The sequence below is a fragment of the Natator depressus genome, chromosome 3, assembly GCF_965152275.1.
Source record: "Natator depressus isolate rNatDep1 chromosome 3, rNatDep2.hap1, whole genome shotgun sequence".
NCBI classification, from domain to species: Eukaryota; Metazoa; Chordata; order Testudines; family Cheloniidae; genus Natator; species Natator depressus.
Window position 1 is genome coordinate 176,480,776 of NC_134236.1, and position 26,489 is coordinate 176,507,264.

Here is a 26,489-nt window from a genome sequence, read left to right on the forward strand (position 1 = left end):
AAAGGCCTGGTTTCTTCAGCACTGGATATATATTAGAGACGGGTTTGTACAGAGGCAAATCTGTATTTAGGACTGAATTTCATGACTCGGACATATACACATGTCCCGTACATATGCACATGACGCAGTCATGAAATTCAGACCCAAGAACAGATTTGCTTCTGTATGAGGACATCTCTAATATATATCCAGTACTGAAAAAAACAGTCCTTTTCTGACTGATTCTTTTCATACTGGTCTTCACAGGTCAGCCCCAATTCAACCTGACACCCTTTTGTTTTTAAAAGTTTTCTTCTTATCTATAGGGGATAAGTTCTCATTTTGTGAAGGGAAGGGGGGAAAGATCCCAACAACTCTTCACAATAGGAAAATGAATTGGTGTTAATTTCTAACCTGGCCAAATCACACTCACTGGGAAGGAGGCTCTCCCAATTAGAAAGTAATTTTTAAAAATCTAACCCTTTCGGATAAAGGATTTTGCTGTGTGTGTGTGGGTAGCGGGAAAGAGAGAAAATGAGACATTACAATTTCATGTTCTATAGAGATGAAATTTGAATATGCATAGATATGGGTTTGTTTCATATAGGTTCATGTATATATGTACATCATCATCTCTATCCATCTAGTTAATCCATCTCGTTTAAAACTCCCTCTTTCAGACAGCTAGCTCATCTACAAGACGATCAGCTCCCAAATCAGCGGGCGTGTGACGGTGGTTTTATTGGAGGAAGGGATTCCCCTTTTTCTTTTCCTTTCCAGAAGGAAGCCCGGGGCGCCCTGGCAAAGCCTTGGACGTTTCTCAGAGCTGCTGGCTCTTTGGAGAGGAGCCCTCAGTTGCTCTTTAGCCATTTGGCTTCGCTCCTCCTTTCCCCTCCGAATCAAGCTAGTCTGAGCTTGCAGGGTTTCCGAAGTGGTGGCTGAAGCCGGGACACGTTGGGGGAGGGGGCGGGAAGGAAAGTGGCGGAACACTTGCTGTGGGGAGCTCTGCCCTGGCCCCCCTCCCTGGGGGGTTTGTCGCTGCAGCCTGGGTGCGGGGGGGGGGGGGGGGCTAGCTTGCGCCTGGGTGGCCGCCTGGGAGAGAGGAGAAAAGTGCCGTGCTTTGTGCTGGCTTTCCTGCTCAAAGTTCCTGTTTTCTCGGCGCTGCAAGTCTTATGATCCATTGTGTCATCGAGCTCAGCTGGCTGGGGCGAGAGGAAGGAAAATTCCTCCGAGCCAAATTTGGCACTGCCTGCCGGGGGGCGTGAGGGGCGGGGGGGTGGAGAAATGCCATCCCCGGCGAGCGGCGGCGCCTGCTGAGCGACCCGCAGCCGGGGGCGGCGGAGATGCGGGGTCGCCCTGCGGAGCGCAGCTGAAGCCTTGACCATGACGACTGGCCCCGAACCATGGCCAATGGGAGCGGGACGGTCATGCTGAAATGCGTGGTGGTGGGGGACGGGGCCGTGGGCAAAACTTGCCTGCTGATGAGCTATGCCAACGACGCCTTTCCAGAGGAGTACGTGCCCACCGTGTTTGACCACTACGCAGGTAAGGGGCGCCCGCGATCGGCTCTGAAAGGTGGGGGCGTAGAAGTGCTGAGTAAGAGGCTCCTCCTCGGCAAGAGCAGAACTTGAGCGGAACTTTGCCATTTTCCAGCCCTGAGCCTCCTGCCTTGACCTTCTTCACACAGGCTGGTTTTAACCCTTCTGTGCCGGGCCGGCCGGCCGGCCTGCCTGCCCACGGCCGCCTCCCCTTGGAAAGGGCCCGCCAGATGAAAGTGCATACAGAGGATCCTGGCCCAGTATGCTTTAAGTGCTGGGGGGCGATGCCGGCGTATATAAATGTCTGAACGAGACCAACAAATTAAAAAGTGCCTGGAAAGGGTTTAAACAGGACTGCCACTAGCTCTGGGTGATTGACGTGAAAGGACATAAATATTAAACCCATTCTTTCTGCATCTCCAAGTGTATCGCAGATGTGTTCTTCTAGTAGCTTTTTTAGACCTCTGTGGTTTTTTTTTTTAATGTTGAGTCTGCTTGTATAACTGAAAACACTCCTCTGCCTTTGCCTTTGTATGCCCCTTAGCTACATTATTAGCGACACCTTTCTTTTTTCCTCTTTCTTACAGTCACTGTTACAGTTGGGGGGAAGCAGTATCTGCTGGGGCTGTACGATACTGCAGGACAGGTGAGTACTTTCAGATCCAGCCAAAGCGTTAATCCAGAGGTTTTTTATTATTCCAGTCTGAAGTGTTTTCCAAAGCTTAGTTATTTTCATCATTATATACACACTGATTAATTCAGGGGTGTTCATTTATGTTGGACTGTCTCGCTACACTGATTTGTAATAATCACCTGCTTCCATCAAGTTCCATGTGTTGCCATGTTTTTAAAACCAATGATAAAAACAGGATGTTGGGTTTAAAAAAATAATGAATCAAACTCTTATTCCAGTCAGCTGTGGTAGACTTTATTTTTAGTTTTAAATGGCCAGGTCCTCTTGAGTTCTCTGTCTAGTCCCTTATTGGTGATTGAAGTACGTGACTGTAGAGTTCTGAATGGTGGATAATGGCATCATCTAATATTCTGGGAAGGGATTTTGTCTGGTGTTGCGGTGCTGTAACAAACCTAACATCACTTGAATTCCTGAAATCATCATTCCGAGACTAAACAACTGTAATGACTTCTGTAGCCCGTCCAGATTTGAAACCCTCTTTTGATTAGTATTCTGAATGGCTTTATGCAGCGTGCGATCTGTTTCTCTTCTGTTTCAAGCACACCACATCTGACAGAATCCCAGATTAGTGCAGTCTCGCTTACTTAGGAAAATTTAAATAACTAAAAGTTTTGCAATTTATAAAAAAGAGCACTTAAAATGAGGCAGTATCACTCTCCGCCACCTCCATTTGTAATAATTTATTTGGTGCCCAAACAAAACAAACTGAATAATTTGTGCTAGCAAGCCTCCAAATACAAATCCTATTGTGAAAGATGCTTTGTCCACCTGTAGTTTTAAAAACTGCATATGGCAAATAAAACCTGCTTGAAGTGCAAGGGATCCCTAGTATTATTGTATTGATACTTGTGGCTTCTGTTGTTAAGATGTCAAGAAAAGATTTCAATAACTATTGAGTTTACATTAAAAACACCTACTTTCTGCAAATCTGCAGATGAAGAAACTGTCACAAGTTAAATTACATGGAGCTGCGTGGGGTGGCTTATCTAAACAAAATAATTCATGTAGGTTGACATTGCAATGTCTTGAGCCTCTCACAAGAAGGCACTCTGTATACTGCAGGATTGAGGCCAAATTTCTTTTTTAAATGGTTCAAAACTCCTGACCGCAAGGAACATAACTGTGTTTTTCATTTCAAATATATGTAAGTTTTTTTTTCATTAAGATAATCTAGTCTGATCTTCATAATACAGACCATAGACTTCCACGCTGTGATTTCTATATGTAGCCCAACAACTAGTGTTTGAACTAGAGCATATGTTTCAGACAGACATTCATCTTAAGCAAAGTAAACAACATTCACCCAGTTATATATAATATGCTTTCATTGGGCATGAAATGAATGGCAAAACTACCAGCAGAGGCAGCAGAAATCAGTATTTGAACTGGCCTCATTTCCAGCTAGGCAAAGTCATATCTATACCTGAAGGGTGTTTGTTTTTGTCTTGTTTTTAAACCAGAAAGTCATGTTTCATGACTAGGGCCCTACCAAATTCTTGGCCATGAAAAATGCCTCACGGACTGTGAAATCTGGTCTCCTCCTGTGAAATCTGGTCTTTTGTGTGCCTTTAACCAATACTACACAGATTTCACAGAGGAGACCAGTGTTTCTCAAACTGAGGGTCCTGACCCAAAAGGGAGTTGCAGGGGGGTTGCAAGGTTATTTTTTGGGGGGAGGGGGGGGCTTAATGGTATTGCCACCCTTACTTCTGCCCTGCCTTCAGAGCTGGGCAGCCGGAGAGCAGCAGCTGTTGGCCGTGTGCCCAGCTCTGAAGGCAGCGCTCCGCCAGCAGCCGTGCAGAAGCAAAGGTGGCAATATCCTAACATGCCACCCTTGCTTCTGTGCTGCTGCCTTCAGAGCTGGGTGGTTGAACAGTGGCGGCTGCAGACTGAGGGCCCAGCTCTGCAGGCAGCAGTGCAGAAGTAAGGGTGGCAATACCAGACCATGCCATGCTTACTTCTGCGCTGCTGCTGGCGGCAGCTCTGCCTTCAGAGCTGGGCTCCCAGCCAGCAGTCACTGCTCTCTGGCTGCCCAGCTCTGAAGGCAGCAGCGCCACCGCCAGCAGCAGCACAGAAGTAAGGGTAGCAGTACTGCAATGCCCCCCTACAATTACTTTGCAGCCCCTACCCCAACTTCTTTTTGGGTCAGGACCCCGACAATTACACTGTGAAATCTGAGATTTTGAAAATTATGATTTTAAAAATCCTATAACTGTGAAATTGACCAAAATGGACCATGAATTTGGTAGGGCCCTATTCATGACTATGATGTCACTGATGTAAATACAGGTGAGTAGTGCACACATAAAAGAGAGTCATTCAGTATTTCCTCTATCATAGTCCTATTATCCAACATTCAACTGTTACGTAAATGTTTTGTTGTCAGACTGGAATTAAGCCTGTCCTATAATGCCAAAACTCTAATATATGGAACATTTAAAAAATACATTCAAGAAAACAGGGCATTTGACTTAATAAAAAATTTATTAACATTCTAAAACCTCTTTAAAGTACAGTACAGAAAATGCAGGACCACTGGTTTTAAACAGAGCTTAGTGTTAAGTGGCATCTGAAATCACTCAGTCTCAGCTTGTTACTATTGTGGGGCGTTAATAGTGTACATACAGCTTTCTCTCAGTCTTGCAGTATTCTGTATGTTTATGTATTGCAAGCAGACCAGTATAGAAGCTGGGCACCCTATGCCCTCCTGTGTAACTAGTGAGATGCACCAGTTAATACATAGCAGTCGGATAAATTGAGTTATTCCTGATTTATCTCAGGCAAAGCTGGTTAGTGTTAGGTGTCCAGACTTGGAGTAGTAAGTCAAAGAAACTCTGTTAAAATTTTTAGTCCTCAAAATTTAAACTTTAAAACTGTTATAATCTGATGGACCGGATCCTGCGGCCTTTACTCAAGCAGGGTGACTCACTTGACTTAGGGTCAGTGAATCTGGCCCTAGCTTTTTAAGTGTACCAGCCCATTTAAAAAAAAGTAGTGTCTGCAGTATCTTTGTAAGGTGCCCAACAATGGGGGGAAAGAGGAAATTGTGTTTGGCCCCCCTCCCTTACCAGATCCACATGCAGATCTCCCCTTTGTGATGAGGGCTCAGCGGCCTTTATATCACTGTCCCCCATGCTCTTGTTCCTCCACCTCCATGGAATGTGCCCACCAGGTCCAGGATCAGCACAAGGGAGAGGAAGATGGCAAAGTGGGCTGGGGACAGGGATGTGTCCTCCCACTGCTCCGCTGGAGATTCTGAGGAAATGGTCATAAAGCCTGGGGGTGTGTGTGTGAGAGAGATCCTTTCTGCAGGGTCCCCGGTGTGGTTGGGAGTCCCCTTTAAAGGGTTGGAGAGGAATCCCCAGGGGCAGTTATAACTAGGGGGAGTACTTGATAGCTAGGCACAAGTGGAGCTGTGCTAGGAGGTGCTGGTGGCCAGGCCTACAGGATTACCATGGATCTCTGCATGGGTAGTAGACTCAGCCTCCTCTGGCTTCCCCAGGGGCATTTGGATGGGTTTCTGTGACTTTTTCTAGGGTGGAGTGGTAGGAAGAGCAGCAAACCCTTCCCCCATCAGAAAAAATCAGAGGGGAACTCCATGAGGGGAACCTTGCAGAGGCTTGTCCTCCTCTATGCTTGCCTCCCACTCAGCCCAGCCTGGTGTATTTATAACTGCTTCTGATGAGCCAGCAGACGGTATCTGGCAAGCCCTTCTTCCCGGAGTTATGATGTCATCTGGGATTATGCTGGTGCATGAAGATACAGATGCTCTGCTACAATGAGTTGCTGTATCAAGTGGAGGTGTTTAAGCCAAAATAGCCATTTTTATTTCAATTCCTTGAAAACAGTAGTGGCGCTGTGACAAGGTCAGTGTTTGCCAAATGGAACAAGAGAAATGGGGGAGGGCAGCAGTTCTCAACCAGGGGCACAGGGCCACTTGGGGGGCTGTGAGCAGGTTTCAGGGGGTCCACCAAAATAAAGCAGAGAGCAGGGCCAGCATTAGACTCACTGGGGCCCAGGGCAGAAAGCCAAAGCCTGAGCCCCTCCTCCCTGGGCTGAAGCCAAAGTAGGGTTGCCAACTGTCTAATCACACAAACCCAAACACCCCTGCCCCTCCCATTCCCCAAGGCCCCACTCCATCCCCCTTCCCTCTGTCACTCGCTCTCTCTCACCCTCACCCACTTTCACCAGGATGGGGCAGGGGGTTGGGGTGCAGGAGGGGATGTGGGGCTGAGGGGTTCTGGGTGTGGAAGGGGACTCTGGGCTGAGCCTGGGGCAGGGGGTTGGGGTGTGGGAGGGGATGAGGGCTGCAGGCTCTGGGAGGGAGTTTGGGTGCCAGAAGGGGCTCTGGGCTGGGGTAGGGGTGTAAGCTCCAGCTAGGAGGCGCTTACTTCGGGCGGCTCTCTTTCGGTGGCACAGTGGGGCTAAGGCAGGCTTCCTGCCTGCCCTGGCCCTACATTGTTCTCGGAAGCGGCTGGCACGTTCCTGTGGCCCCAGGATGGGGGCAGGGGGCTCCATGCACTACTCGTGCCCACAAACGCTGCCCCCGCAGCTCTCATTGGCTGCGGTTCCCAGAAGCCTGAGTAACTTAGCTTTGCAGGGCCCCTTGTGGTGTGGCCCTGGGCATTTGCTCTGCTTGCTACCCCGTAACACCAGCCCTGGCTTTTAATCTACTGAAAAATAGTTGTTGTGGCATGGGTGGGCTGTGAAATTTTTATAGCATGTTGGGGGAGGGGGGCCTTAGAAGGAAAAGTTAAGAACCTCTGGGGTAGGGGGACAGAAATGTTCCTTTAAAGCTTCTAAAACCATATTCTTAAAATAGAAAATAAAAATATTCAAAGCATTATAGATCTTGCTTCTGGGTGTCTCCTCCATGTCAGTGTGATAGCAGGCGGCTTCCTAAATATGTCTGCTGCAGACTGCTAATTTAACAATATACTAATTGTATCCTCAGCGGCTGTATGTAAGAATAGCTGCATTGAAGCTTTCCTGATTTACACCAGCAGAGGATCTATCCTTACATTCTGACTTAGTGGTGCAGGTGATTTCCTCCCTGTCCCACTGCAAATTGGTTTGCTATAAGGTGCTATGGGGATGACACAGTATTTATCTTCTCAGAGCTTTGTCATGTATGTGGCCCTCCCTTTACCATAGTAGTTATCCATACAACACCCCTGTAAGATGGGGACTTAGAATTTACCTATTATACAGATGAGAAACTGGGGCATGCAGAGACTAGGTAACTTGCCCAAAGAAGTCTCTGGCAGATCAAGGAATTGTACTGGGGTCTCTTGCTAGTGCCAAAGCCACTGGGCCCTCCTCCCTTTCCTGATGTACTCAAGCTCTCTTGTCAACCCAGGTGTCTCTTTACTTATTCCCACACTTATCCACCTGTGAGAGGCTTTTGTTCAGTGGAAGGTTCTGTAGGCTTTGTACTGGGTGTGCTGTGAAGAAGCCAGTTGGAAACTAATAGTAGGGTTCTTAATCACCACAAACTACTACAGATCACTTACTCCCTCAAACCTAGTTTGAAAGACTAATTCTGATATCTTCATAACAAGATTAGAGGATAAAAGTTCTGTTGATCTGAGGTTGTGAATATACAGAACAAAAAGACTAGTCAGGATCTCACACACAATCTTCTTTCTATACACAGACAGACATTGCTCTGTGGGTGCCTGCGTGCACCCACCCACCCGGCTTTCCTCTGACTGAAAACATTTAGGGCCTATTGAGCAGAAAATAGCCAGTACAGCAGCTGGACAGCAGAAGCTCTAGTAGCCTGTTTAGTTCTGCAGCTGTTCTAGCTCCTAGGCCAGGAGGAGGGTGATAACTATGCCTCTCCAGTGGCCATGCCATGTAGATAAGGCATTCCACAGCCAGCTCCTCTCAGAGGGGCAGTCTGTTGCTCCACCCAGCCCTGTTGCTGTGTATAGGAATTCAGTGAAGCTGAGGAGAATTATTTTTGACCATCTGAGTTTCATATCAGGCCCTCAGGATTTGTAGCTAATGTCACCCATTTTTAAGTTGTCTAGATTTCTTCCCTCATCTATATTTTCCCTCACTTTCTAGCAACCTCTCCCTTTGAGAGGATATGCCAGTGTACAATGGACAAGTAACAGTGTGCTGCAGTGGTGCTCATTAGGGGACCACTGTTTTTTCAGGGTTCACCTAGAGGTTAATGTTACTGCCTCCATGTTTCCTTGCTGAGACTCAACCTGCTTCGAGAACACGGGTTGCCCCTCCCTTTTGAGTAAGGAGCATGTTGTGAGTCTAAGGCTGTAAAGCTCTGAGCTCCGCTTCAGCTCCCACTGAAACCTACAGAAATTGAAGGTATTGAGCCCTTTGTTTACCCACTTCAGATAATGATGGGGATTTGTATTCCAATAGCACCCAGCAGCCTGTCATCTGGGTGCTATTGGACTAGCTAATAGAGATGGCCCCTCTTGCAAACACTTAGGGGCATACTTAAATCTGGGTATTCTCCCAGAAGTCAAAGGCTCTTGTCTTAATGTAGACCCTGGTATTGGAAATCCTTTTCTTTCTTGAGGTAAATATGACTAAGGTGCTAAAAGTTAAGCACATGTGTAAGTGTTTGCAAGACTGGGACCTAGATTAAGACAAGGCACAAACGAGTAAGAAGCTAGGGGCATGTATGAGGGTGATGGAAAGGTGAGGGTGATGGATTGACACACTGTGTACACAATTTGCAGAATGAGATTATTTGTTGTTGCTATAAATAAACTGAGAGGTGATAGTGATATCTGTAATCCCTGCTGGCCACCTCTCTCGCCATTATCCGATGATCCAGTTCAGCCGTCTTTTCTTTTTTCACCATCTTACTGACTTGATAATGGAACACATCTTTTCTGGCTAGTTACAGGTATGTTGTGTTGAAATATGGCTTTCTTCCCTTACGGCCCATTTACTCTTAGTTGGTCCTGAAATGGAGTCGTGGGGCAAATGCAGCCCTGGAGCATGCAAGTGCAAATCCATCAAACGCAGCGTCCGTAACAGTTAACAGCTTGCATCTCAGTTATTGTAAAACTTGAAAAAAAAAAAAAAGGCTATTTTAGTAGATAAATAAATTATAGCAATTATCACTTCTCCCTTTCTAGTTAGGCCAGCTGCAGCTGGGAAGCTATGTGCCCACTGTTGGGTGCACACTGCCCCATGTATATTTCAGCGCCTCAGTCCTGTGTAGAGCACAGGACATGCTCCCTCGAGCGGTTGGTGTGTGCATGGGGATGGCGTCCCTAGCCAGAACATGTGGAGCTCTCCAGCAGCAACTAGCCTGTAGAAATGGGTATGTGCAGATGACATTAAAATGAAAATGTGCCAGATAGGCTGTGTGCAATTTAAGCCTTACAGTATCTACAGGGCAATAGACTAATGTCAAACACAATTTTGTTAATTCTTTTGCTGGATCAGGCTGAGAATTATGGGGAAAAGTTGTTAATGAAAACCTGATATCCTCAGTAATAGTAAAGGGAACACTAAAAACTACAGGTTGCTTTAAAAATGCTTTTTGAAGAATAATTCTTGTGCAGCGCTTTCCATCTAATCATCTCAAAAGGATTCATAAACATTAAACAAGTTTCCCAGCACCCTTGTGAGGTAGAGAAGTATCCCTATCCCCAGTACATAGATAGGGAAAACTGAGGATCAGAGATACCAAGGCCTGCATTTTCAAAAGTGCCTATTAAACTTGAGAGGTAAATTTGAGACACCTAAAACATTTTTTCCCCCAGTTTGTGCTAAGAGGTAAAAGTTCCTTTTGAAAATCAGGCCCTGGGTACCTTAAATTGGGTACCAAAATGTAATGGATGCTTTTGGAAACTACAGACCTAAGTGATTTAACCAAAGTCACAAAGTCAGTGCCAGAGCAAAGTCAGTAAAGAGCGTAGTAAAGACCTCAGAGCCAATTAACCCAGTGTGAGAGGCCCTTTTGTAAAATCTCTATAACTAAAGAATACAAATGAAATGTTTGAAACCCATTTCTGGAATCTCTGCTGAGACCCTACTACTAAACAGACTATTTCACACTGACTATACAGTCAAGTAAAAATTCCACTTTTTAGATTAAATAGTAATGAGGTGTCCTTGAATTTGAAACCAAGATCCATATGGACTCCATTCTTTATTATGACAGTTAGGTTTTAGTGACACCTATCTAATACTCTGTGCACCTCCCATAAATTAAAAAGACAATATTGAACCCAAACAGTAATTACTGATCTGTCGGTACAACAGTTCCACCTGTTTGGTTTTTTGTTTTTCTGCATTGATTTTAACTGGTCACATCTGCACTCATTTGATAAAGGATAATATCCAATCTCATCCCTCTCACCTCTTTCAGTTAAGGTGGTTTAATTAAGTCCAGCCATTCTGAGAGATTATACCAAACTTTGAGAATTTCGGGGAGGTTTGTAATTGACTCTCCTGATCTGAATCTGTGCTTACTTTGGTTCTAAAATAAGAAGGGACCCATTTTCTGGAGCCAACTTTGAACCCCAGCTTAAGCCTAATCTGGACCTGAATACATAGTTTTCAGTTTATATCTACTTTCCATAGTTAAATACCTTAGATCATATTACTTGTCTTATTAGTATCTATATTAGGGGCTAACCCAAAACTATTTGAAGTCAACAGGAGTCTTTCCATTGACTTCAATGGGCTTTCTGTCAGGTCCTATATCAAGAGCACATTGACAAAATGGCAGTCAATTTAATTTGAAAAATTATTATTAATTGCCAATCCCAAACGTTCAAAAGTCATGAGTCAGTTCCACCCCTCCCCCAATCCATGACACTTTTGGGGGAAAAAAAATTCACTCTGAAGTTCTTTTCATTTTTCTTCTGATTTGAGTCTTTTGGGTTAATGTTCTCAAGTTTTTCTCCACACTCATAAGGGCTAGAAACTCCCCTTTGCCTTTAAATTAAAGCTGTGATCAAGGCCCAGCAGCTGCGGCTTTAAGAAAAACACTAGGTTTCATGAGACTTGCAGTAAAAATCACAAGAGTTAGCAACACTTACGAATATTACCGTTCCTAGAATACATACATTTGAACAGAGCCTCAAAACTTATTTTTTCTAACTAAAAAACCAAACCCACCATCACCCCTTCTTTTTATAATCTTATTGAGAAACTGGAAAGAATGGGAGAGCAGTAAAAAGAAAAGTCCATTTCATATTAGTTTGGAATTGAATAACCTGTTTATGAAAAATGCTTTTAAATACCAAAGTAACACTTATAAAAGAGTTATGGAAAGATTGTCATTTGACTCATGTAGCTATTACAGTAATAATTCTTCTTTAATGTTCTATACTGCATCATTCTGTGGCAGTAAATGCAGTAATTCTTCTTGCAATAGCCAGCACTTGGTGATTTGCATATAACAAAACACTATCGTCCAGAGCAAAGGAACATTTATCAGCATCATAGGTGAACATAGTGCTTTATAGACAAAGCAAAGACAGAATCCTGCCTCAAGCAGGTTGCAATCTAAATTAGACATAGCAACAGCTAGAGATAAGAATGAATGCTGAATGATCATCCGTGTTGCTGAGTGTTAAGTATGCATCTTGCTAGTTCCTCTTGGGTATTGGTTTTCACTGAAATTTGGATAAAATGTCTGGAGTGAATGCTTGGGTGGAGCTCAGAGGTGACACAGGCTACCTTTATTAGTAATTTAACACAGAGGTAGAGACTGTGCATAAACAGTGAGAGGTTTGCTAACAGAATAGTGGAGACCCGGGGTAGGATTTTCAAATGCACTCAGTGTTAAGCTAGTTCTGCTTCCACTGAAGTCCATGAACTCCTATTGAAGGTAGGCTGATGCTGGACACACTTGACAAACCACACACCCCAGCACATTGTGCAGAAGAATTCTAGAAAACACATCCCCTTTAATTCCTGAAAGTTTCACAGTGATTTATTATAAAATGTGCATGAGGTGACATCAGGGCTGAGCCCTGGCACCTCTGAGCTTGCTGCATCAGTTATGAATGTAAAATAAAAAAGTTGGCTTGAGCCCCAGCACCTCCTTCATTACAAATAAAACATTGGGTGGCACTGGTCTCTTGCAACTTTAGTGCCATTCTAGATGCGCAACAATCACAGGAATTAATCTTAAGGAGTCTGTATAAAGACTTAGACCCATTTATTGAATAAGAACAGTTTTTAAATTATAGTGTTGGAACATTCGCTTTTGTCTTTATTTGTAATAGGTCCTTTCCCTGTGAAGGTCTATTTGATCACTGAGTCCATCTTCCGACATATGTAGGATATAGTACCCAAACAGGACGTGTCCAATATTAGACACTACAGTACCCCAGCTTTTTTTTTGGTTCCATTCCCTCTAGAAAAGGCTGCTTGACCCCCAGGCTCTACTAATTGTAACAAGTGCTGGTACAGTAGAAGGAGTTGTCAGATGTCTGCAGTGCACCCAATTGCCCAGAAGAAAAGAGCTGAGCTGAAAGTTTAAATTTCTGACCATCCCATTATTCTCAGAGTGTAGAATGTGACTGTCTACTGGGCGAGTGTCAAGTATTTAAATTTAAGTCCAAGGGAGTAATGGTTGCTAGTTAGTGTGAGCTTCTTACAGGGGATGTCACAGAACTCAGTGGGATCTTATTGCTTTCCTTTCTTTGATTCCCCCCCCCCCCATATCTCTGCTTGGTAGTTGAATGAATTTATCTAGCATTAACCTAGAATTGCCAGTTTTGGTTGGATGTATTCCTGGAGGTTTCATCACATGACAGTCTTTAATTAAAGATTAATCTTTGATTCCTGGAGACTCCAGGACAATCCTGGAGGGTTGGCAACCCTGCATTGACCCCATGCATGCTCTCCCCCTCTCCCAGGTTGGTGCCAGTGTTGTTGGAAAGGCTGCAAACATAACATGTGAACCATGTGGTGGTGGTCAGGAGGACACTCAGCATCCCTGAGGCTAAGAGCTTGTTTTAGGAAGCTGCAGGCTAATTCACTCTGTGCCAGATCCTCGGCTGGTGTAAACTGTCCCCCACCATCATAGTACTGGAGTGTCTTAGTATAGGTTTGACACTTAGAAGTAGTCCCACACAAAGTATTTGCTTGGTGTTAGCCAGCCATGATGTGGTACATCTATAGAAGCATTAAACTGACCTCCTCTTTCAGCTGTCCACTTTAGGTTGAACAGTAACATTAAATGTTGCTCCGTCGTTTCCAACTCAAATAATATAGAGCTATTTGCATGAGTCTCTATCCTGAAGTGGTGAATATGGCCATAGCTCCTCTGGGCCAGATCCTCATGGATTTCATTTTGGTCTTGCATTGTGTTGCAGGCTACAACACAACATTTAAAAAAAAATCTGTCACTGTGGATTTCTATGATTCTGTTAGTGACTGTCTATTATTAACACTGATGGAAATAAACGCCATAAGTGACAGTCACATGAAATTGTATGTTAAGGACCAAATCCCAAGTCCAGCACCTACTCAGGCTGGGCAGAAGAAATCCTCCCTCATGCTCGGACATCAGTGCCGTAGATGCTCTATGAAAGCTGCTTCACACCAAAATAGACTTTGGTGGCCCTTCTGTGTCTCCGCACATGAGGAAAGACTGAAAAATCCATGCAGATCATCTGGCTCCCTCCACCCCCACTGAGAAGGAAGCTCAGGCAGAGTGGAGTTCTATGCCATTCACAGAGGGCAGGCCTCCATCCAAGCATCCGTTTCCCCTCCTTGCCCAGGAGAGTCTCACCAGTTTCACTGCCAGGGGGACCTCCTCCGGGAGGTGGCCAGACTTGACCCAAAGGCTTAAATTTACCTCCCCCAACACCCTCTCTTTGTATTCACAGTCCAGATAAACAAGGTTTGTTCTGGGGACTATCATGGGGGTTGGGAATAGAATCTACTTCTGAACATGGGGGTTAGGGTAGGGGCAGTTCTGCAAGCCACTCTACCAACCCATAGACTGGGATAGCAGCTGTGACCCTAGCCTGTGTGGAGATGTGTGGCTACTTGGGCTGCATAATGGTGAATGCAGGGAGCAGCTCCCATCCCTGCAGACCATCCAAGTTCTTTTTGTGGTGAGCCATGCACAGCAGATGTAGAGGTCAGCCACACCCCATATAAAGGGGAGCAAAGTGTTCCTGATTCATGGCCATCCCACCCACTCGTATGCTATGCAGCATCATGGCTCTTCCACTGCATTGGGGAGCCTTCTGTTGTCACTGTGTTGGTGGGTAAGTTTCACCCTATGTGATTATTATCAATGCCATTGGTCTCTTCCAGTTGTTAAATATACTGAAACTAAGCTTAACAGGCTTCTGTATAAAAGACAAATATCCAGCTGGAAGAAGCAGCTATTCAGGCATGTAAGCAATCTCACTCTTACAAATGCTTCAGAATAAAATTGTATCAGAAATCATAATTCAGCTAGGCTTTTTCAATGTATAATTCATACCTGCTCTGAACAGTTCTTCTAATCCCAATTTGGAGGTGGATTTGGGTATACTATTTCCTTCTATAATACAGTAAGAGAGCACTTATCCTGGGCTCTGTGTCTTTGCCATAAATTAAAAATACATGACTGCCACAAATTGGCAGCCTCTCGCCTTCCCTGTGAATCTAATATTAACTGACCACAATCTGGGCAAACAGATCACTTGCTCCATAAACACAGCCAGAAACCTGTGAAAATAGATGGTATTTTCTGTGTGCTCTTTCCCCCAAACACTTGTCTGGGTCAACAGAACTTGTTTTGCATGTATAGAAAATAAAGTTTGAAGATTTCAGGAAGTAGGAAAATTAAATGCAGCAGCCAGCACAATGGGGTCTTTGGCCAAATTGGTCCCTCTGAACACTGCTATAATAGGAATAACACAGGCTATTATCAGGGCAAATTCTGCTTTCGTTTAGGGCCAGATTGGGACCTGCCTAGTTAGTTCAATGTTTGGCTGCTCTCCCTCTGGCAGTGCCTCCTGTGGCAGCTTCTCCCCATTCCATACAGGTGGATGGGGAGTAGGTAGAGCCAAGGCTGAACAAGATCAAATGAGCCTATGCACCAGATCAAGTAATTTGTGCTAGATATAGAGCTATCACAGACTACTTCCCCTCCCCTCCAGGGGAAGTGGGGAACTAGAAACCAGATTGTGACTGGCTGAAACATAACCTTGTTCAGGGTTTGTAGCAAAACTGCAATTTAGCCCTTAATTCTGGGAAACTAGGTTTGAAGCCTGTGGAACTATTCTGGATTTTCCCTGGTGTAACTCACGGTTCAATTTAGCTGTCTGGTGTGCACAACAGACACTAGAGATAGTACTGTCCACTTGCTTATTGTTGAACAGATCTAAAAATATCACACCAGCCCTTTTTAAATAGAAATATTCTTATCCAGGAAGAAAACTATTGGTGGTGTAATCTTTCCTTAACTCTTCAAGGATAGCTTTGAAACAAACTCTGAAATGATAAAAGTAAGGCAAAGTGACTCATACGAAGTGAGGATTTATAGACTGTCATTACCATGTACTACTAGGAAAATGGATTATAATTTAGATTTGTAGCAGGAACTTCTCTTCAGAAGCCAGCTCTTGTAAGTGTGCGTGCTTCACTCATACCCTTTGAGCAGCAGTTACAGTTACCCTTCACTGGATGAAGGTTGGATTCCTCTAGCAGCTTTGCCTAATATCTATTTTTGGTTTGCCTTCTAAAAACAGATGGTTCTGATTGAGAGCCTCCTCTTACGATTGCTGCTACAAGCCATGAAAGCAACAGATGATTACTAACAGATCACAAAACCAGAACTGTCAAGTTGAAATTTTTCTCCACAGCGATGCAAGTTTTATGCTCTTAGAATACTTCTATTCCACATTTTACACATTCTCATGGTATAAGAAATAGTCAAAGTAGATCCTGCATTAATGTAATATATAGCAAGAGATGTCAAGAGTAACAAGAAGGGTTTCTTCAGGTATGTTGGCAACAAGAAGAAAGCCAAGGAAAGTGTGGGCCCCTTACTGAATGAGGGAGGCAACCTAGTGACAGAGGATGTGGAAAAAGCTAATGTACTCAATGCTTTTTTTGCCTCTGTTTTCACTAACAAGGTCAGCTCCCAGACTGCTGCGCTGGGCATCACAGAATGGGGAAGAGATGGCCAGCCCTCTGTGGAGATAGAGGTGGTTAGGGACTATTTAGAAAAGCTGGACGTGCACAAGTCCATGGGGCCGGACGAGTTACATCCGAGAGTGCTGAAGGAATTGGCGGCTGTGATTGCAGAGCCCTTGGCCATTATCTTTGAAAACTCGTGGCGAACGGGGGAAGTCCCGGATGACTGGAAAAAGGCTAATGTAGTGCCAATCTTTAAAAAAGGGAAGAAGGAGGATCCTGGGAACTACAGGCCGGTCAGCCTCACCTCAGTCCCTGGAAAAATCATGGAGCAGGTCCTCAAAGAATCAATCCTGAAGCACTTACATGAGAGGAAAGTGATCAGGAACAGTCAGCATGGATTCACCAAGGGAAGGTCATGCCTGACTAATCTAATCGCCTTTTATGATGAGATTACTGGTTCTGTGGATGAAGGGAAAGCAGTGGATGTATTGTTTCTTGACTTTAGCAAAGCTTTTGACACGGTCTCCCACAGTATTCTTGTCAGCAAGTTAAAGAAGTATGGGCTGGATGAATGCACTATAAGGTGGGTAGAAAGCTGGCTAGATTGTCGGGCTCAACGGGTAGTGATAAATGGCTCCATGTCTAGTTGGCAGCCGGTGTCAAGTGGAGTGCCCCAGGGGTCGGTTTTGTTCAATATCTTCATAAATGATCTGGAGGATGGTGTGGATTGCACTCTCAGCAAATTTGCAGATGATACTCAACTGGGAGGAGTGGTAGATACGCTGGAGGGGAGGGATAGGATACAGAAGGACCTAGACAAATTGGAGGATTGGGCCAAAAGAAATCTGATGAGGTTCAATAAGGATAAGTGCAGGGTCCTGTACTTAGGATGGAAGAATCCAATGCACCGCTACAGACTAGGGACCGAATGGCTAGGCAGCAGTTCTGCGGAAAAGGACCTAGGGGTGACAGTGGACGAGAAGCTGGATATGAGTCAACAGTGTGCCCTTGTTGCCAAGAAGGCCAATGGCATTTTGGGATGTATAAGTAGGGGCATAGCCAGCAGATCGAGGGATGTGATCGTTCCCCTCTATTCGACACTGGTGAGGCCTCATCTGGAGTACTGTGTCCAGTTTTGGGCCCCACACTACAAGAAGGATGTGGATAAATTGGAGAGAGTCCAGCGAAGGGCAACAAAAATGATTAGGGGTCTAGAGCACATGACTTATGAGGAGAGGCTGAGGGAGCTGGGATTGTTTAGTCTGCAGAAGAGAAGAATGAGGGGGGATTTGATAGCTGCTTTCAACTACCTGAAAGGGGGTTCCAAAGAGGATGGCTCTAGACTGTTCTCAATGGTAGCAGATGACAGAACGAGGAGTAATGGTCTCAAGTTGCAATGGGGGAGGTTTAGATTGGATATTAGGAAAAACTTTTTCACTAAGAGGGTGGTGAAACACTGGAATGCGTTACCTAGGGAGGTGGTAGAATCTCCTTCCTTAGAGGTTTTTAAGGTCAGGCTTGACAAAGCCCTGGCTGGGATGATTTAACTGGGAATTGGTCCTGCTTCGAGCAGGGGGTTGGACTAGATGACCTTCTGGGGTCCCTTCCAACCCTGATATTCTATGATTCTATGATAGGAGACATTAAATTCCTCCCCTAGACTGCAATACAGTCAGGCCTCGATTTACACTGTGGTTATGTTCTTTAAAAAACACCATGCAAATAGAAATCATGTAAAAAGATACCAAGGGTCTATGGGAAATAAGGTTTTCAGTTCCAGGCTCACAAAATGACCTCCCTAATTTACACAATACAGTACTACAGGTTTTATTAACATTTTTAAATGAAATTTAAACTTACTACAGTACAGGTACTAACCTTTACTGATGTTGAGGATGAACTCGATACAGTATCAACATTATCATCATATTGTTGAAGTCAGAACTCTGCGTGCTCATCTGGGGAGGCCGTGGTGTGTGGAGCAGTGGGGTGGGCCCTGACTTCAGGTGAGTGGGCAATGATGATGGAGGGGAAGCAGGAAGGATCGGGGCCCCCTCCACTCACCCCCTCCAGCCAGCTTTGTGGGGGAGGCCCCCAGGCACGCACCCAGGGAAGGGAGTTGGAGCGCGGGGGCTTTCACCGCTCTGCCCATCCGCCTAGTGCTCCTGCCAGAAAGTGGTGTTGGGGGCTTGCCCCACTCCGCCTGGCATTCCTGCCAGGGAGTGGGATTGGGGCACAGAGGCTGGCCTGCTCCCCAGCAGGAGCGCCAGGAAGGCAGAGTGGGGCAAGTCCCCCTGCCCCAACCCTGCTCCCTGGCAGGAGTGCCAGGTGGGGCAAGCTCCTGCGCCTGTGGCTGGGGGGCCCCTGGCCAGAGTTTCTGTGGCCCCCCACAAGGCCAGCTGGAGGGGGTGAGGAGAGGCACCCCATCACTCTTGCCCCATCCTTCCTGCCTTCCCTCCCCCACCCCCATCATTGCCCACCCACCCAAAGTTGGGGCCCACCCAAGTGTTGGGTCCTGACTATGCCACTGATTTGTGCATCTTGGTGACCGTGCTGCACCATGTAAAAGTATTTGTGTACATGGTAGGGATTCAAAGGGTCATAATTAATTGACAGTGCATAACTGCAACTGTGCAAAAAACCCATGTAAATTCAGGCCTGACTGTATAGAGGAAGTGTAATGGTGCACACTCACCTCTCCTGAGCGCCTCCTGTCAGGTGAGTGCAAACCTGCTCTCTCCTTATGGTGCTCTCTGTCGGCGGCTGCCCTCGTCAAGTGGGTTGTCCTTGACTCAGCCTTCCAGCTAAGTCATACATATTCCAAAGACGTGAAGGAACCCCTTCTGGGGGAAAAGGGTCAACAGGGCCTTTCCCTGTGCCCTTCGTAATGCCTGCAGCCCTGTCTCTGGGCTCAGTTCTCAGCCCCTTCTGGGCTAGCTTAAAGTCCATGTTTGCCTTGGTGTTGCACACTACCCCCAGGGCTTCCTCTCTGGAGACTCTTTAAGTCCTGCCCTTCACTTGGGCCTCTAAACAAGCTTTATCCCCTTCTTGGGGCTTAGGCCACGCCCCCAGTGACCAGTGAGGGGGGGATCTAGCTCCACCCACTACTCCAGGTTCCAACCCAGGGACCCTACAAATAGCAGCGCCATGCTGCTTTCTTTAATAATTACTACTGCTATTCCTCGGGCCACTTCCCATGTATCCCCTTCCTCCTCATCCTTTCCTCAGAGCTGAAATCCTTCCTGCTCAGGCCCAGCAGCTCCTTTTAACTGAGCCTACTGTGCTCTGATTGGCTGCTTCCCTGTGACCTGTCTAGGCAGGCCTGGAGGACCCACCCTTACTGCTCCTTTTCTGGGATGGGGTATGTTAGGACTGCAAGACCTCCAGCAGGGGTCCTCAAAGGGCCTGGTACACCCTGTCACAGGACGGTATTAGCTTTTTATTTTCAGTGCCAAAAGAGATGCAGTAGATTGGATTAAACCATAATCGCTATTGGGCCTGTGCCTAGGGCTCCAGTTCCTGGTGTCATGTGATTACATCAGAATGTCAGCTTTCATTTAAAGTAAAGTTTCTAGCCCTCATCCTTGTGAAGAAAAGCTTGAAAAAGTAACCTAAATATAACCAGCTCAGTGACCTCTGAGTCTGCAGACAGCCTAAGATAATAGCTCTGAGAGGTGTGAACTACTCCATGCATCTCAGTGGAGGTGTTAAGTGCAAGACTCTGCTAAAGCAGAGCAATCTGCATGGGACAGGAGGAGATGAGTGCAGCAGGCCAGACTCACCCGCTCAAGCAGATAAACCCTGGTTGCTGGGGAAAAGTACTGGGGGGTGGGGCTTCTGGGGACTGCTGTTAACCCCTCTTTTGGTCACAAAGGGAGGAGGACCTCTGATGGCATGCCTGAGGAGAAGTGGGCATTGTGCCCTTGCCTCTTTGGAAGGAGAGTGGGACCCATTGCCACCACCACTCCATGTTGAGGGCTGGGGCCATGGCACAGGGGGAGCCATAGGGGCCCAATGCCTTGGTGTGCCTCAGGCCCCAGATTCTCAGTCCAGCCATGTAACAGATACTAGGAAACCCAATTTACTGCAGTTTTAGAGGGCTGTCCAGAGCTGTTAGAGGTTTTAATTTGTTTAATAAAAAAACCCTTCCATTAGGTTAATTACAATGTGTACTTCTATTGCTCCTTTCTTCAAAGGACCTCCGAGCAGTCCACAAACCCTGATGCATTAAGCTTTACAACCCTCCCTGAGGCATCCTAATTTTACAGGTGGACAAATTGGGGTACAGAGTGGATAGTGACTTGCTCCAAGTTGCACAGCGAGTTGGTGGCAGAGGTGGAACAGAACTTACATCGCCTGACTCTGTCCTCTTGTTTTAACCCACAGAGCACCCGTCCTATCTCACATATGTCGAGTCAGGCAAAATATCAATTTAAAATCAACTTTACCAGTGTTAAGAAAAATTCCCTGAAATCAAGCAGTAGTGTCTATGATTAGTCTGAGCTGACACTTGAAATATACTACTCTGCTGAAGAATTGCAAGCCAATCCCTCACATTAAAAGCTTTTGGACAATAAAGGAAGGACAAGCTGTAGACTAGAGAAATAATCAAGTTTTGGATGAATTAAAACAAATCCATCCAAAATGTGAATGCAGCAACACTCTGCTTCAGTGCTCCACCACAGTGGGGCACACAATGTCAGATGTGCTGGTAGAGTAATTCCCAGCTACCATAAAGAAAAGGAGACCAGACCAAAAGAAGAGCTACCCCAAAGAGCAGCAGAGAAAATGAACTACTACTTCAAGTGATGGTCCCTATTGTATTCCACTGTGGGCTTATACATGTGCCTGCAGTCAGAGAATTTAAAAGTAGTGTCCATTGGTCTGCGCATGCGCCCTGGCTCACCTCATGCCTGTGACTGAAGTGATAAAGGGGGGGTGGACCAACCACGTCTTCAGTTCCTTCTCACCCCCGCTGGGTTCGGTCAGACCCTTTAGCATCCTCAGGTCTGACGTTTTTTTGCAAAACCATATTAATCCAGTTGTAAATAGTTCATAATTTTAATAGGCTACATCCCTGCTAGGTTGGGGAGCTTATATGGGCAACTGCACGGCACAAGGAACATGGACATCTCGAAAGTCTAGAATGCATATCAATATACTGGAATTACGTGCAGTAAGAAAGGTATGTGAATCTTTTCTTCCATTCATCTGCTCTCACCATGTCCTGATACAGTCAGACAACTACAACTGTCTTCTACACCAACAAGCAAGGGGGAGTGGGATCTGCCTCTCTGTGTGCAAGAGGCAGTCAAACCAGTTCCAGAGACTGTCAGCAGTCAGATCACCCTATCTGCAGCCTACCTTTCAGGGATGCAGAATGTGCTCGCATACTTCTTCAGCTGACACTTCATGATTGACCACAAGTGGGAAGCTCACAACACGGTGCTGCATGACATTTTCACACAGCGAGGAATCCCAACCAGAGATCTCTTCACTTTCCAGGCGAACAAGAAGTGCGCAATGTATTGCTCCAGAGGAGCCCTAGGTTACCGCTCCCCGGGCAACGCTCTCCTTTCCTGGCCAGACCAGTTCAACTTCCCTCCACTGCCGCTACTACCACAGGTGTTATGCAAAATATGGCAGGACAGGGCAACAGTCATCCTGATCTCCCCTTTGTGGCCCAGACAGTTCTGGTTCCCCAACCTCCTGTGCTTGTCACCTTGGCCGCTGATTACCCTCCCAATGTTACCCGAGCTCTTGGTTCAGTGCAACAGCAGGATCAAACACCCCAAATCCATGACTTCTCTACCTCAGGGTGTGGTATTTGGAAGGGCGGCATCCCTAGAACGTGCGTGCTCCTCAGCTGTTTGAGACAGCCTCTCTAATAGCAGAAAGAACGCAGCTAGAAAATGTTGCCTAGCTAAATGAAAATGGTTCTCGTCCTGGGCACAACAAAGAGGAGTTCTACCAGAAACTACAGCTGTTCCCCTCATCCTAGACAATATCCTATCCTTGAAGACATCGGGTCTATCCCTCTGGCCCTTTGCGAGTCCACTTAGTGGCAGTCAGTGCATTCCATCCACGTACTCAGGGCTACTCCATCTTCACACACCCATTAACCAATTGATTCTGATAAAAAGTTTCCCACCTTCTCAAAAAATTGCGCTCCAGTTGGACCTGAATCTTGTTCTTTTGGTAATGACAAGGCCCCACTTTGAGCCTTTAGCTACTTGTTCCATGTCCTTCCTCTCCATAAAGGTCACCTTTCTCGCAGCCATCACACTAGAGAGGAGGTCTGTGAACAGGGAGCAATGATGGCAGACCCTTCCACACACTGTGTTCCACAAAGACACAGTTTCTTTACGCCTACATTGCAAATTTTATCCCTAAAGTGGTTTTGGAATTTCATCTGAACCAGTCCATTCACTTACCTGTATTCTTCGTGAAACTGCATGCATCGGCAGAAGAAGGTAGACTCCACTCCTTCAATGTTCGATGAGTGTTGGCCTTTTACCTTCAGAGAACAAAACTAATCAGGAAGTCCCGGAGACAATTTGTCACTATAGTGGAGAGTGTCAGAGGGCACGCCGTCTCCACCCAGAGAATTTCCAAATGGATATCTGGTTGCATTCTACTCTATCAGTTCTCTAATCTCCCGTCCCCTATATGGGTATGAGCTCTCTCCACTACAGCTCAAGCAATGACCATAGCGTCTCATCAGGACCATACCCCTCCTAGATATCTATCAAGTAGTCACATGGAGTTCCATCCACACGTTTGCAAGGCATTATGCACTGGTATAAGACTCAGCTGCTGATACCTCCTTTGGGAGAGTGGTTCTCCACTAAACCCTACCGTCCTCATCCTTGCACCCTCCTCCTACTTATGTACTGCTTGTCAATCACCCACAGTGGAATACAATAGAGACCATCGCTCAAAGAAGTTACTTATCTGTAAGTGGAGGTTATTCAAGATGTGTGGTCTCTGCCTGATACTACTGCCTGCCTGCCTTCCCTTCCGCTTCGGATATTCTCTGATTGGCAGTGCAGAAGGAATTGCAGAGGTGGTTGGTCCGTCCCACCCTTTATCACCTATGTCATGGGCATGGTGAACCAGGGTGCATGCGTGGACCAACAAACATTACTTTCAGATTCTCCGGGTGCAGGGTGTGCATGCATAATCCCACAGTGGAATACAGATAGGGACCACATATCTCAAAGAACCTCCAGCTACAGGTCAGTAACCTCCTCTTTCCTGGAATGCATTTAAAAACAACTTCAGAGGTATTTTCAATAAAGAACTATGCATCAACAGATCTGTCAGGATCAACAAGCATGTCTATAGTTGAGATGCTGAGACAGACTATTAGCAACAGTTTCTTATATCCTTGTCTTTTTACTCTTTTCACTTCCTATTGGCAGCCACTTTCTTTGGTTACCAGACTGACACCCAACAAGTGATGGCCAGTGTCTTACAAAGTATTTTGTTATTTATTGCAGTACTAATCTAGTGTCTTCCCCTGGAGGTGTTCAAAGCACTTTGAAGACATTAAACAAATAGGATGCAACGGTATTGGCTTAGTTAAAGTAGTTGTTGTTCTTATTTTCTTATCCTGTTTCTCCATTTGTATTTGGCTGCTTTGGCAGATGACAAATAGGTTTTTTTGATTGTTTTGTTTTTTGGTGTTTTTTTCTTTTAAAGCTCATAATACAACTCTCTCCGATTTGAATGTTAGGCAATTGTACTGCACCATGTTGGTCCTTAGTCACCTTCTTTCTGCTCATATCTTTGGTTCTTAAAATATTCCAGTCAAATTCTTCAAATGTTTTTAATGCCTAAATCTACCCACTGCCTCCCCCAAATTAGAATGAAAGTTTAATTGATATAGAGTATGAGTGCATGCACTCACACTGGAATTTATGTTGACTTCTGACTAGTATAGTTAGATTTTGCCATTGCACTTAATTTTGGAATAAAGTTAATTTCTCTCGTGTATGCTGATGAATTCAAGTAATAAAATTATACTGTTGCACACTGATTTTTTCCATGTTTCTCAAATGAGCAGTCTAAACACTAACAGTATTTCTAGCTGATCCCATGGAATTCAACCATTATTTAGGCCCGAATACAGGAATTTTTTTTTCTCCAGATTTCTCACTGTTGCTAACATGGGTTTAGCTCAATCAGTGCTAGCAATGTTGGGGATCATAGTGTAGATGGGAACCTCGCTGCTGACAACATTTTAAGCACTATGTCATCTTACCTTGCTTAGAGCTGGTCTAATTGACATGGTGTTGAAACTGGTGGAAGCAGCTGCCCATCTGTTTACATTTGGGCTACCCATGTTGCTAGTACTGGTGGAGCTGACCCAGTGTTAGCAACAGTGGGACATTTTTGAAGACTTTCCCTAGTATAGACAGGGCTCTAATATGAGAGACATGACAACATTCTGACTGTTTCAAGCAGAGTACAGTGTATATATAGACTCAAATTCACTGCTGATGTAAGTGGGCAGAACTCCATTGAAGTCAATGGAGCTGATACCATGTACTTTAGCAGACAATTTGATTGTGATGTGTAAAATAGCCAGACAAATGGTATTTGTCTTTAGTTTAACACCTTAATTATACAGGATGGACTGAGATACGTAGGCCTCCGTGTTGTAGAAGAAGCAGAGTATAAAGTTATATAAATAGATGCAGAGAGCAGAAAGGAGAAGTTTATCCGCAGAGGCTACTAAAGAAACAATAGTAGTGCTCACTTCTAAAACAGTTGCTAGCCAGTTTTTCAGAAGGAATGCAAGGTACCAAGATGTATCTAACTGTAAAAGGAATAGTGTCTAAGACAAAAAAAAAAAAAGTTAGTCTAAACTTTCATGCACACTGCAGGTTTTCCAGCAAAGTATGCACATGTAAAACAACTTTGCAATTGGAAAATAATTAGTGTTCATTGTCTGGAAATAGACCTCTAGAATTTAGACTGATTGAGAGGCACTTTAAGGTCATTGAACTAATTTAATTTTTTTTTTGAGTGATGGTGCATGTTTATTATGCTAATAGCTAATGAAATATTTTATTGCTGTTTGTTTGACACATTCTCATGTGTTAATGTTATGACTGGTTTGTAATTTAAAACAAATTTTTTTTACAGGTTTTCAGTAGTCCTGAATCTGAGAATGACTGACTAACCTGCTTAGCTGATTTTCTTATGTACTATCTTGAAGATCATACACTCCAGGGACCAGTCTAATTTGTAGTTGGGCAGTCTCTTTTTAGGATTTTGATCTCCACCCAGTAAATGTGGTTGCTTCCCTGAATAGGATCTGACTGCATACAGTAGTAGGGGTAGAGAGGTAAAATGTATGCTTATAAGGAGATTGGATATTGTAAAAAGGGACATCATTAACTTCAGTTACATTTCTCCTCAAAATTTTGTACCTACTAAAGTTACAAGTAAATTACTAGAACTGAAAGAACTGTATTAGGAAGAATATTCTCTATATTTTCATTTTGTTTAGTCTCTGCATTTGGCAACATTTTGGGCACAGTCAGTTTACATGCATGGAAATAGTGGGAGTTAGTTTCTCTTCTGCCCTTATAAACAAACATCAAGAGGGGAGAGAGATATCCCTTACACCTTCCATTTATGTGGGGGGGGAGGAGGGTGGAAAGTGTATGAGGGCATTCTGTTTACAGTGGGCTCTATCAGAAACTGAAGGAGGTTTTACATAAGTCATGGTAACAGTGCCTTTTCATTCTCTGTTCCTAGTAATTTCACACATTTGGGGCTTGATTTTTCACAGACAGTGGCCTGAGATCTGCACCTATTTTTCTACATATGTGCATGTTTTCTATTGCACATTCATTTACTGCAGTTGTGTACACAGTGGGAGGGATTGGCATGCTCACAAAAAGTCCCTGACTTGAAAATGCACGTGTATATATGCATTTAATGCACGCACACACGCACACACAAAAGAACTTGACTTAATTCTGTTTCAAGTGATCAGAAAGCATAGCAACTCAATTAATTATTAATTATTATTATTTTATTGCAGTAGTGGTACCGCAGAGATTGGCAACTGGTAGCCCAGGGCTGCATTGGCCTACCAACCAGGGGCATAGCCCACCCAGATTTGAGCCTGAGAGTAGGCAGCGCTGGCAACCCCTGGAGTGAGGGAAGAT

At 45.0% G+C, this 26,489-nt stretch overlaps 1 protein-coding gene across 1 annotated transcript in view; it reads left to right on the forward strand.

Annotated features, from left to right (window-relative positions):
* Nucleotides 1–1,290: 1,290 nt before the first annotated feature.
* RHOQ (ras homolog family member Q) overlaps nt 1,291–26,489 on the forward strand; it is a 41,154-nt gene continuing 15,955 nt past the window's right edge. The window contains exons 1-2 of the mRNA XM_074949383.1: nt 1,291–1,524; nt 2,105–2,163. Of these exons, the coding sequence (XP_074805484.1) occupies nt 1,383–1,524; nt 2,105–2,163 (201 nt within the window). The 5' untranslated portion in view covers nt 1,291–1,382. The remainder of the gene's footprint in view (nt 1,525–2,104; nt 2,164–26,489) is intronic.